Here is a 12659-nt window from a genome sequence, read left to right on the forward strand (position 1 = left end):
AGACGTCAGCCCTAGTGATTTCAAATGTAATCAAATATTGATTGAATTACACCGAGCGCCGGGACAGATTTTTCACCTACGTATTGACCGAACAAACCTGCATTGCGGACGATCGTGATCTCTAGAGAGTGACATCGTATCTCCGTTTTTAATTTTTTGAAAAATGATGCGGCTTCCCTTACGGATCAGTACTATAATTATCCGCAGGCTCCAATCAATCTTACGTTTTTGTGCCGGCAATGGAGTTACTATCATTCTGCTAATTATAAGATATTTTAAGAATCAGCACCATCAAACCGTAAATTTCTCCAAAACTGTTAGGTCCCGCACATGGTGCATCGGACCTAGTGCTTGCAACTGAAGGTAGGATCAATAAACACGCCAAATTTGAATTCGCATTTATCCAACATGGCAGCCTCCTTGGAAAACGTGCTGAAACAACTTTTAATACCGAATAATTCAATTATCCAACAGGTAGGCAGTTATTTTTGTTAATATGATCGTTGAATTGTAATTATGTCAATCTTGGAATTAAGATTGTTTTCACCATTGCAATATATGTTGTGGGTGTAATTGAGAATTATGTTAAAAAAGACCCAAGAAGTACCGGTGGTAACCAGACCACAGTCCAGTCAGGAACACTTTCCAAAAAAGGCTTATTCTGCCAATTTCGGCGTTTTCCGCCAATAACGGCAGAATCAGCCATTTATGGATTACTCAGTTTTAAACTGCTTCTGCCAATTTAGCCGAAATCGGTGTTTTCTGCCATTTTTGGCTTGTTCTTAAAAACGCCATTTCCGCCGTTTTCAGCTGTTACAGTTTTTAAAACTATATCGCCAGAAACGACGTTTTTAGCTTAGATAGTTTTACAGGTGCTATTTATAGTGCTTAGTTCGATGGGAGTCCTTATTATGACATCATCGCTTTCCTGCTGGCATACATTTGTATATTTTCGCCGAAAAATTAATCTCATTGATCCATTCCAGGCTTCAAGAAAGAATTAAATATAAATGTACGGGTTTCCGATGGCAAATGTATTTGAATTCTGTTCTTTCTGTATACCTGTATTCTATGTAATAAATATATACATACATGTATCCCAAATTGTTTCGAAAATGTTTGTTGTATTTTGAAATGAGTCTAGATACAGCTGTATTGATTTTGAGTTGTAACGTCATCGGCCACCAATTCATTCAATCACTATCCATCACAAGTCCAATTAGCTTGGAGGCATCAAAGATCTTAATTACCTTCAATTAACCAACACCATGCAGTCCAATATATCCCTCAACCATTCTATGCTTTATTAGGCAAGATAAGACCATGGGCAAAACTTAAAACTAGATTTTTGATACACTAGTTTATACGTCCATGATTGATTTGTCTTATGAGAATGATAATTATAATAATAATAATAATTTTATTTTTAACATATAATATTGACACATCCGTTCAACTCAGCAAATTAATTATTTTATTCCGAAAAAAGTACAGTGGAGACACTAGGGAAAACGTCTAAGTGGGTGGGGGAATCCTCATATATAACAAGTGGACTGCCAATAATGGCTTTAATAATAGTTTATGATTATAAAACTAACTACGCCAAAAACGGCGGAATACGCCAGAAATGATGAATGTTTTTATGTGTACCCATGGCAACGTTTACTTGAAAACTTTATAATAATTTTTAAAACTAGTTCCCAAATTTATTTTTAACAAAAATCATGATTAATAAACTTGTTTCATGCTGTAGTAGTTTTGAGAGTTTTCCCGGAGTTTTTGGGCTTCATATGACGTAATCATTTAGAAAAACGTAAATTTGACCACTTTACCTAGCTCAAAAATTTCCATCCTAGCGTCATATGAAAGCTTATCGTCTGCTCGAGATTATAACGTAATCGGCAACATGCGCTAATTGGACCGGAAGTGCGCAAAAAACTTTGAAGCAAAACTCGAAACTTAGTGAGCTGAAACTGGCTGATTAAGCCATAAACGACTGAAAGTTTCAAAACTGAGTGATCCATAAACGGCTGATTCTGCCGTAATTGGCGGAAAACGCCGAAATTGGCAGAATAAGCCGTTTTTGGAAAGTGTTCCTGACTGATAACGACGTGTAACTGTAATTTATCCATTTATCACTCACGAATTTGAGCGTAGACGTAGTGCAGACAGTACTGTGACAATAACTTAGTTCTCTCTTTATTGAACATGGATGTAGGCCTATTGCAACATAGCAAACATCTATTCAATCGTTTGTGGTTTAATACAAGAATCTGGCTGTCTACAGCATAGAGGATGGGGGCCTAGCGCATCTCGGTAGTCGGGGCTCCAAAATTGATTGAAGATTCGAACCAGTAGCCTAGGTACCACCTATAGACATCAATTATGCTGTAATCCTGGGTGTGGATTTCAGGCTCCTCAGGTCCTTACCAGGTATTAGGCTATAGACGACATCCCATAGTTTTTAATTGCATTTCGGCCTCCAAATTATAACCCAGCATTCTAATGATTTCAGGCTACCCAGCAGATCAAGGAGGCTTTTAAAGATCCATCCGTTGTACCTGCCCTTACTGAAGTACTTGCCACATCAGCAGATCCACAGGTATACCTACTAAGCCCATGTAACTGATAATATACCAACTTAATAAATTGTTATTTTACAAGCTTTTTAAGATGTGAATGGTAAGATGAATTTTCTTATTTTTAGGTACGCAATTATGCAGGGGTTCTTTTACGAAGGAAAATTGCGAAACAGAAACAGTGGAAGGCATTATCTCAAGAAATAAGGCATACGTAAGTTTTCGCTCATCTTCATTCATTTTAATGTTCATCTAAATTTTCAATCTCGTGATTTGCAAAAAGTTAGTTTTTTCATTTGAATCAAATTCATCTCAATTTTTCTCTCCTCTTAATTTTTTCTGCAGGCCTTTATTATTTGAAAAAATATTCAAATAATTAGAAAAAAGTTTATTTTTATTTTTTTCTCTCTGCCCTCCCACTTTTTTCTTGAAAAAAACCATACTCCAAGTAATTTAAAAAAGACCTGATAGTTTTTATGTGAAATTTTTGTCAATGAATATATTATTCTTCATTAATTAAAGCATTTTTTATACATTCCAGTATTAAACAGAACATTCTACAGGTCCTTATTCAAGAAAATGAGTAAGTTGTGGATCAGTCAACCCTTTTTCAGTCATTCATCCGGACCGAAGATCTTGTGTATGTTACATCTTTTTTCAGGAAACAAGTACGAAATTCGATAGCGCAAGTGATCGGAACTGTCGCTAAACATGAGCTCGACGAAAGCCAATGGCCGGAATTATTTCAGTTCATCAATCAGTATGTCGGGTGCAGTGAAAATCCTCTTTATCGAGAGGTATGGTATGCTTGATTAAGAAAATTCTGCCTGTTGTGTGGTTAATTTGGGTTTTACTGATGAGCATAACCCTGTATTCGTTTTTGATTTGTTTAGCTCGGCATGTTCGTATTGAGCAAGGTAACAGGAGTCGCCGATGATAAACTGAAGCCCCAGTTGATACATCTAGCAACTTTGTTTTCAAAAACACTAGAGGATAGCCAGAACCCAATGGTTCCGTACTACTCTGTTTTGTAAGTTATCGATTTATACTTCCAGTAACTTGAAGCTAACTGATTCTCCTAGTCCATAATGTATAATGATGTTTTGGCTACTTTTTTCATGTTTATAATGTGAACTTCGAATATTTCAAACAGGGCATTGACACATTTGGTTGCTAATGTCGGAACTGAAGAGGTGGTATGTATTTGGGAATCGGATCAAAATGATTTTTGCACTTTCCCTAGCAGTCAGGAAATGAATCGGCTGATTTTTTTTTCTTTTGATTTTCTAGGGCAAATATCAAGTATTGATACCAAAAGTTTTGCAAGTTATCGCGCATTTGCTTCATACTGACGAGGTATGCAGTAATGATGAATTTATCAAGTTTGATTATTACTACAGTACCCTACACTGTGCATTTCCTTATTACAACATACCGATACTGTATGCGTACTATTTTGTTCAATCATGAGATAAAAAACGTCCGTACTGATATGTGCATGTAATATATAGATAGATGGTTATTGTGAAGAAGAAAGAAAGGTAGCTGTTCGGGCTTTCTCTTTAGTGTGGTCTCCACACGGACATTTCTGTTAGAATATTATAGTTTTCATGTTTTCGTTCATATTTCTTGTTGTATCGTGCCTCATTTCCTATTGCTACTGTTTTTACCGATGTCGATATGCCTGTAAGTTATACTGTAACATTTCCATTTAGCTCTTTTCAAATTGCAGGATAAAGCGTGCGAGGCATTGGAGTTGTTCGATGAACTTATCGAATGCGACGTCTCTATCGTCGGACCGCATGTGAAAACGATCGTTGAATTTTGCATCCAGGTAGGGCTCTGGGACCCGAACAAATGTGTGTTCAAACTTAAAAAATTATTTTGCTTGATCCTAGTGATTGTAAGTGCTGAGACACGTGATTCCGTCGTTTATTTTCAGATTTCTGTCAATGCTCAATATGGGGACAATATACGCGTCAAGGCGATGTCATTTATGTGCTGGTTAACAAGATTGAAGAAAAAGGTAGAATATTTGGAAAAAATTTTTTTCATGTTTTGAAAAATATAGAACTTCCATGTCGGCAAAAAGCCATAACTATTATTATAATAGTTATGGCAATTAGCAAGTACATGTAGCTAGATTGAAATTTATTTGATTTACATAAATTTCAATCTAGCTACATGTACTTGCTAATTGGTGTCGATTACATCAAATCGGACAAATACTGGGCACAGTATTTTGTAATTGCTTTAAAACTTCGATAATATGCAAAATTTGTATAGTATACACGTTTTTCTCTAAATTGTAGGCGATTTTAAAACACAAACTTGTTTCGCCAATTATAGAAGCAGTTTTCCCTGTTATGTGTTGTCCACCTGTAGATAATGCTGATGATGACGATGATGATGATGACGATGATGAAGAGGGTGCTGCCAGTTACGCTGCTCAGGTAAGAACTTTTGAATAATAAAGCCCTGATATGAAAAACCAGGATCTGTAGAGTGATTATTAGTAACTGTTAATTACACTTCATGTCACACTTCCAGGTGCTTGATACGCTTGCATTGCATATTCCGCCAGAAAAAGTTCTGCCAAAAGTGGTAAGTGCAGAATTAGAATGATTGAAATTTTGTTGTGATATTTTACGCTGTGAAATAACCGTATCATATATGATATTAGCTACACCTTGTGCAACCGGCATTGGTACATTCAGACCCATACCATCGGAAAGCTGCATACCTGGCAATGGCAGTCATGGCAGAAGGCTGTTCTGAAAATATCCGCAACAAGTGAGCCCGGTTACTATTTTTGTAGAGAAATGTATGGTGATGCGTTGATTCCGATCTAAATTGGCTTAATGCTTCTTTACAATAGATATCTGACCACAGTTGTCCAGTGCTTGCACAGAGGAATGCAGGACCCCAGTCAACTGGTGCAAGAAGCAGCTCTCTTCTCTTTAGGACAATTTTCCGAGCATTTAGAGGTATATAAATGATGTTAAGTTGAAATGTTACTGCAATGGTCTGCACTTGTTCACTTTGTTGTCCTAATCTGTGCATTATTGTGATCTTTAGCCGGATATTTGTAAGTTTGCGCCTGAAATTTTGCCACTGTTGTTTGCAAGTCTTGAGCAGCCGCGGGCGTTGGAAAAAAAACAGAGCATATCTATATTGAGCAAAACGTACTACGCGTTAGAAATGTTCTGCGAAAATATGGGTAAGTCGAAGATTGAGTTAGATTTACACGAGATGAGTTCGAACAAAATTTTGAATCCCGATATCATTTTCGATTCATATCGTTCAAAATTTTAATGGTTTATTTCCTTATGTAGGTAAAGATATCTTGCCATATCTGTCAAAACTGATGGAACGACTGCTGTTGAACTTATCACCAGACGGTTCTAAGCGCATTATTGAGTTAACAATCAGTGCCATTGCTGCAATCTGTAAGTGAACTTCGAAATCATATTCTGAATTTCGTATGGGGTGAGATAATACACACTCCTCTGTGTATCACATAATTAATACACATTTATATTCACATGAAAGAATGATATTTCAGCTAATGCTGCCAAGACAGATTTCCTGCCATATTTTACCGCGACAGTTGAAAAGTTGAAGGTTTTTCTCATGGTTCCGCATTCGGACGAATATTTACCGCTCAAAATACAAGCAATTGGTAGGTGTTGATGTTCACAAAAATAATGGGTCTACACCCAGAAGTAGATGACTGCAATAATATGTACATTGTCAATACTATTCGGTATTTAAGATACTCTGGGTGTTCTCGCGCGTACAGTTGGCGAGCCTTTCCTACCATTAGCGGATGAGTGCGTTCACCTAGGACTCAAGTTGGTCGATGAAATTCCTGATCCTGATTTGCGACGATGCGTGTAAGTATCCGACTGATGGCAATCGATGATCTACAAACGGCAAATGCCCTTATAGTATACCTGGGTGCTCGAATGATTACGCTAAGACTTAAGAGTGTAGCATGTTTTCAATTTAGATATGGTTTGTTCGCGGCGATTTCAACATTGCTGAAAGAGAATATGGCTCAGTACTTGACGAGCATGGTTCCCTGGATGATTGATTCTGTGAAATCAACTGAAGGCGTAACGGTAAGAATATCTAAAATGTTTTGCTTGGCGATAATTTCATTCGCTTCAAAATTCATGTTCCAAGTAAATCATGACAAATAATAAGTACGAATAGAAATCCAAATCATGACCTAGTACCGGTATTATCATGAACAACAACGTATACTGGTTACTAGAATAAATCCTGCTCCTGCACGTATTAAGATTCATAATAAGTTTAAAACCTGCTTTGTATATATATGAAGATTTAAAAACGAATAACTATGTGTATTTTGATCTTAATTCTTGTTGAATATGATAATCTTTTGAATTCTGTATATAGTGGGTTTTATACTTATTATCTGTTCTCCTCTTCATATACGTATATTTACATTCTGTGTAAGGTTCATTACGGAAATGAAGAGGAGCATAAGTATCAACTCTTTGACGATGATGACGATGAGGAAGACATCGGTGAAGAGGATGAAGATGATGATGTTCAAGGGTAAGAATGGCTGAGAAAATTTATCCTAAAACTGTAGGACAAGATTCAGGACTTAAGCTCATGGTAACAAGGGTATAGTCTGAATACCAGACAATGTAGGGGTTCCCTACAGCGTGCATTTCGGCCCGAGACTAGTTATGGCTAGATACTAGACTAACTTGGGTATTGTTAATGTTTTTGCAGGTACAGCGTAGTGAATGCATTTCTTGAAGAAAAAGAAGATGCTTGCACATCTTTAGGGGAAATTGCTCTAAATTCTGGGTAAGGTTCATTCACTTCAGATTTCTTAATCTGCCAGTATTTTGTGAGTTTCCTTCCCGTGATATGAATAATGCATGCCTGTCATTAGATTTCATGAACGAAATAGACCATAGTTGAAGTGTTTATCATGCGTATTTCATATGTTTGTATTATTCAACTTTACAGAGCAGCATTTTTGCCGCATTTAGAAAGCACCTACTTAGAAGTGAGTAAGCTGTTGGATTATCCAGCCTCGAATATACGTAAAGGGGCTGCGATAGCTATCGGCAATTATCTACAATTCATGGGAAAATCTGAAAATCCTGAAATTCAAATGAGTAAGTTTACTTAATTACTGCTTTATCTCCGGAATTTCTGAATTTTGTCGAGTGAAAGCATGATTCGTTCAAAATGAAATGATCACGTTTTTTGTAGAGCATCTATTATTGACTGTTTCTTGAAGTTTTAACTAAATGAAATAGACTAGACCCATTTTGTACGAGACAATATGCTACTTGCCTATTTAGAATATCAGTTTTATGTTGGCATTGTTTTCATTTAAAGAACAAGCCGAGATGATGAATTTGTCCATACCGAAACTAATAGAGATTGTCAAAACCGATTCGGACCGACTTGTCGCAATGACGACTCTCGAAGCCATCAAAGAGTTTCTAGATGCTGATATAATGCAACCAGGCCAGCAGACAGAGTTATTGAGTATGATAGCTGCCTGCGTGAAAGATGTCATTCAAATGAAGGTATGAATACATATGGCATCCCTGATATTTAATTGTTATCCTGCTCAATAAGCCTAGGTGACCTTTGGAATTTAAAATTCAGGCTGCTGGCTCCATGTACACAAATGTACCAAATGGGAATAAACCCGTCTGATATAAAGCCAATCACAATATTTTAGGGTAAATAGGTTAGAATATTGGCTTTTTGGCTTCATATGCAAGGATTATTACTGGTATTATGATTCATGATTAAAGATTTTATTCACAGATCAGTTGTCAGCAATATAGTGATGATGCCGATGATCCGGAGTTGGAAGATGATGAAGCGGAGTATGACACGATGTTGATCGAATACGCCGGTGATATCTTACCTAATCTAGCCAAACTAGTCAACTACGAACAGTTCAATCCATACTTCCGACAAATCATACCGGAACTCAAGAAAAGATTGGTATGTATCACGCTATTACACAAAAATGAGATGGTTGTCCGAAAAGGTCAATTTGGGTCTTCATCTGATTTAGGGTTTTGAGTAGACCCATCTTCAGCCCAAAAACTGGCCCTGTCAGAATCAAGATGGCCGACTGGCAGCCATTATTGTTCGCCAAAATCAGCACTTTTTACACATTTTTGAACTTTTTGAGGGAAATTTTGAAGACGCTTTGACCAATTAGCTTGATCTTTCGGATATATGTGAATCCCCCCAGGGCCCATCAACATAACAAAAATTAGGTCGATCAGACTCAAGATGGCCGTCCTATGACCTTCTCAGTGCCCAAAAATGTTAATTTTGGCCCAAATCCTGAGTCCTGTAGCTTCCTACTGGTTTGCCATTTCTCATTGCAATTTGTGATGGGTATTCTTTGGAAAGGGATGTTTTATACCTGAGACAGGTATTTTTCATCAGCCAATTATGACGCAATTGGCGGCCATCTTGGTGTCACCAGTACTCATTCGTAAGTGGGAAAAAGTTTTTCCACATTATATTGATACCTAAGCATATTTTGCTACCACAATCAATTAGAAAGTTGTAGCTCATAATGTGTTCTATAATTGTGGTGAGTTTCAAGGTAATTGGATTTCGTATATGGCCACCAGGGGGCGTTGAATAATACAATATCTTCGCATTTCTCTATTATATTCGTACCTATGCATATTTTATAACCACAATCAATTGGAAAGTTGTAGCTCATGACATCATCTATGATTGGTGCGAGTTTTAAGGACATTAGTTTTTCTATATGGTCACCAGGGGGCGTTGAATAGTAGAATAACTTAGTATTTCCTTATTATATTGGTACCTAGGCATATTTTGTTACCATGATCAATTGCAAAGTTGTAGTTCATGACATGTTCTATGATTGTGGTGAGTTTCGAGGTCATTGGGTTTTGAATATGGTCACCAGGGGGCGTTGAATAGTAGAATAACTTAGTATTTCCATATTAAATTGGTAACGAGGCATATTTTGTTATCACAATCAATTACAAAATCGTAGCTGCTGACATGCTCTATGATTGTGGTGAGTTTCAAGGTCATTGGTTTTTGTATATGGTCACCAGGGGGCGTTGAATATTGAAATTGTTAGATTGTTGAGCATTTGGAACCACTTCCCAAGTGGGCATGGTGTCCCTGGACCCCTAGTTAGCCCACTTGGGACTTAAGTCCCAGCGGGCTATTGCGTTCACTTTTCGTCCGTCCGTCCGTCCGTAGACGGAATCCAGTTATTTTGGGTAGTTTTGAAGACGCTTCAAGGTAATGTCTTGATATTTGGTTTATACATGTATCTACCCTAGACACATCTTCAGCCCAAAAACTGGCCCTGTCAGAATCAAGATGGCCGACTGGCAGCCATTGTTGTTCGCCAAAATCAGCACTTTTTTCACGTTTTTGAGGGAAATTTTGAAGATGCCTTGATCAATTACCTTGATCTTTCGTATGTATTTGAAACCCCCCAGGGCCCATCAGCATAACAAAAATTGGGTTGATCAGACTCAAGATGGTTGTCCTAGGACCTTTTAAGTGCCCAAAAATGTTAATTTTGGCCTGAATTCTGAGTCCTGTAGCTTCCTACTGGTTTGCCATTTCTCATTGCAATTGCTGATGGGTATTCTTTGGAGAGGAATGTTTTATACCTAAGACAGGTATTTTTGATCAGCCAATTATGACGCAATTGGCGGCCATCTTGGTGTCATCAGTACTCATTTGTAGGTGTGAAAAAGTTTTTCGACATTATATTGATACCTAAGCATATTTTGTTACAACAATGAATTAGAAAGTTGTAGCTTATAACGTGTTCTATGATTGTGGTGAGTTTCAAGTTCATTGGTTTTTGTATATGGCCACCAGGGGGCGTTGAATGATACAATATCTTAGTATTTCTAAATTTTATTTGTACCAATACATATTTTGTTACCACAATCAATTGCAAAGTTGTAGCTCATGACATCGTCTATTATTGTGGTGAGTTTTAAGGAAATTAGTTATTCTATATGGTCACCAGGGGGCGTTGAATAGTAGAATAACTTAGTATTTCCATATAAAATTATTTTTTTATCACAATCAATTACAAAATTGTAGCTGCTGACATGTTCTATGATTGTGGTGAGTTTCAAGGTCATTGGTTTTTGTATTTTGTCACCAGGGGGCTTTAAATATTGAAATTATTAGATTGTTGAGCATTTGAAACCACTTCCCAAGTGGGCATGGTGTCCCTGGACCCCTAGTTATATCTGGAGAGTGGTTTTTTAGGAAAATATTAACATGTTTTAACTTAGTCTTTATACTTGATGATTAATTGCCAGCACTGTCATAGGACACAATGCATATGGAAATGAGGTTACCCAGTGTTTCCTCAGGGAGTTCCATCTAAGTTATCAAACATTTCACTTGGCGTTGAATATTGTTGAAATTGTCAGATTGTCGAGCATACTTCCATGGTATTCTTGAACCCTTAGTTATTTTGAGGATTTGTGCCTTTCAACCCAATTGCTGTGTATCATTGCAGAAAAAGAATTCAACGATTTCGGAGAAATCATTTGCGATCGGCGTGATCGGAGAAACGGCAGACGCATCGCCGGCTGTGGCAGAAACGTTCTTATCGGATTTGATGCCGTTGATAAATGCAGCGATCAGCGATGAGGACGATGAAGTTAGAAGCAATGCTGCGTATGCTCTGGGCGTGGTCACTGCCAACGCTGGACAAGTTATGTATTCGTATCCTTTTGTTTCAAAAATATGTTCTACTTCAAAGTAAAATTTTGTTACGATTTTGTTATCCCAATCTGAAATGATAAAAACGGTTTTCTAGTATTTAAGAAATCGTAATAACAATTGATGGATTGTGATTTTTCAGCGTGCAGCTTTATGGTCCTATCTGGGCATGAAATCCTTTTCTATCCTTGTAAGCATTGCGTTGTATACCACTGAATTTTTCTTGATCAACACATCAGGAAATATCCGAAGGTGCTTCATCAGTTGATTGGCATTCTGCAAAAAGAAAGCAATGTACGCGTTGTAGACAATTGTTGTGCCGCAATGTGTCGGCTGATCATGGCTAATTTTGATGCCGTACCAATTAATGAGGTCAGTTCTAGCCTTTCACCATCTTTGATCAATCTCATATCCGAGACGCTCAATAAATATGATGATTGATATTTGTAGGTATTACCGATAGTAACGTCTTGTCTACCATTGAAAGAAGATTTTGAGGAGAACAAAACAGTTTTTACTTGCCTTTGGAAACTATTTGAAGCTGACCATTCGTCTGTAAGTTGATGTTCTAAGCTGTTTTTTATCATGGCATCTGCAATTGAGTTACCGGTACATCTTAAAAGGTTTATTACTCATCACAAGGAATTATTTCCTATTTTCTTTGCAGATTAAGGGTGAACTTCCAAAGATATTCACAGCGATTGCCCATGTCTTGCAGACTGATCAAATAAAGCTAGGTTAGTCATATCAGTATGTAATCATCATATGTAAACTGTAGTTGTTCATGTTTCCGAAGTCCGAGGTACATTTCAATGCATCCATCCATAGAAAAACCTTGGTACTATATATCATCATGAATGTATGTATCAATGGTAATTCACATTCCTAAAAATTTGTATTTTAGATACTCAAGAAGTTCTTGTATTGATGGTTCGTACAGCACATCAGCGTCTGCCCGAACATCTAACATCGTTTATAGCTTCCTTCCCAGCAGATGGTGCTGCTAAACTACAAGCTTGTCTCCAAATATGATTGAATATTTAAGGTTTGAATGATACTTTTGATAAAAAAAAAGTTATTTTGGAGTTTCGAAGTTAATTTAATGGTTTCTACTTCATCGAATGTAGTACGTTGTTTTTGTTCAAGATTTGAATCGAACTATAATTGGTCTGTTAAGTAGGTGATTATCACGATTCTAATTTCGCTAAAGCATGGTGTTTTCAAAGGCAGTTGAATCTAGTTTGTCTTCCTACCTGACCACTTATAAACCTCGAGTTGTGTTTTGAAAATGATGTTCTTGTATTA

General features: G+C 37.0%; 1 protein-coding gene across 1 annotated transcript; it reads left to right on the forward strand.

The window, feature by feature from the left end:
- Positions 1 to 398: 398 nt before the first annotated feature.
- Positions 399 to 12650, forward strand: LOC141901382 (importin-4-like). Its single transcript, XM_074788589.1, has 29 exons — positions 399 to 474; positions 2516 to 2602; positions 2708 to 2793; positions 3121 to 3162; positions 3241 to 3376; positions 3473 to 3609; positions 3733 to 3775; positions 3870 to 3935; positions 4312 to 4413; positions 4522 to 4605; positions 4892 to 5032; positions 5130 to 5183; positions 5263 to 5372; positions 5458 to 5566; positions 5658 to 5799; positions 5915 to 6028; positions 6145 to 6261; positions 6355 to 6475; positions 6592 to 6703; positions 7066 to 7166; positions 7350 to 7427; positions 7593 to 7744; positions 7971 to 8164; positions 8412 to 8594; positions 11149 to 11357; positions 11594 to 11726; positions 11805 to 11909; positions 12022 to 12091; positions 12259 to 12650. Exons 1-29 carry the CDS (start codon positions 409 to 411, stop codon positions 12384 to 12386), a joined length of 3222 nt encoding a protein of 1073 aa, XP_074644690.1. The 5' UTR covers positions 399 to 408; the 3' UTR covers positions 12387 to 12650.
- The last annotated feature ends 9 nt before the right edge of the window (positions 12651 to 12659 follow it).

The sequence above is a fragment of the Tubulanus polymorphus genome, chromosome 3 (genome assembly GCF_964204645.1).
Source record: "Tubulanus polymorphus chromosome 3, tnTubPoly1.2, whole genome shotgun sequence".
NCBI lineage: Eukaryota > Metazoa > Nemertea > Palaeonemertea > Tubulaniformes > Tubulanidae > Tubulanus > Tubulanus polymorphus.

Coding starts and splice junctions, on each gene's coding strand:
- LOC141901382 (XM_074788589.1), top strand. CDS start 409: ATGGCAGCCTCCTTGGAAAACGTGCTGAAACAACTTTTAATACCGAAT. Junction 6,476..6,591: donor CCTGATTTGCGACGATGCGT/GTAAGTATCCGA, acceptor TTTTCAATTTAG/ATATGGTTTGTTCGCGGCGA. Junction 12,092..12,258: donor GACTGATCAAATAAAGCTAG/GTTAGTCATATC, acceptor TTTGTATTTTAG/ATACTCAAGAAGTTCTTGTA.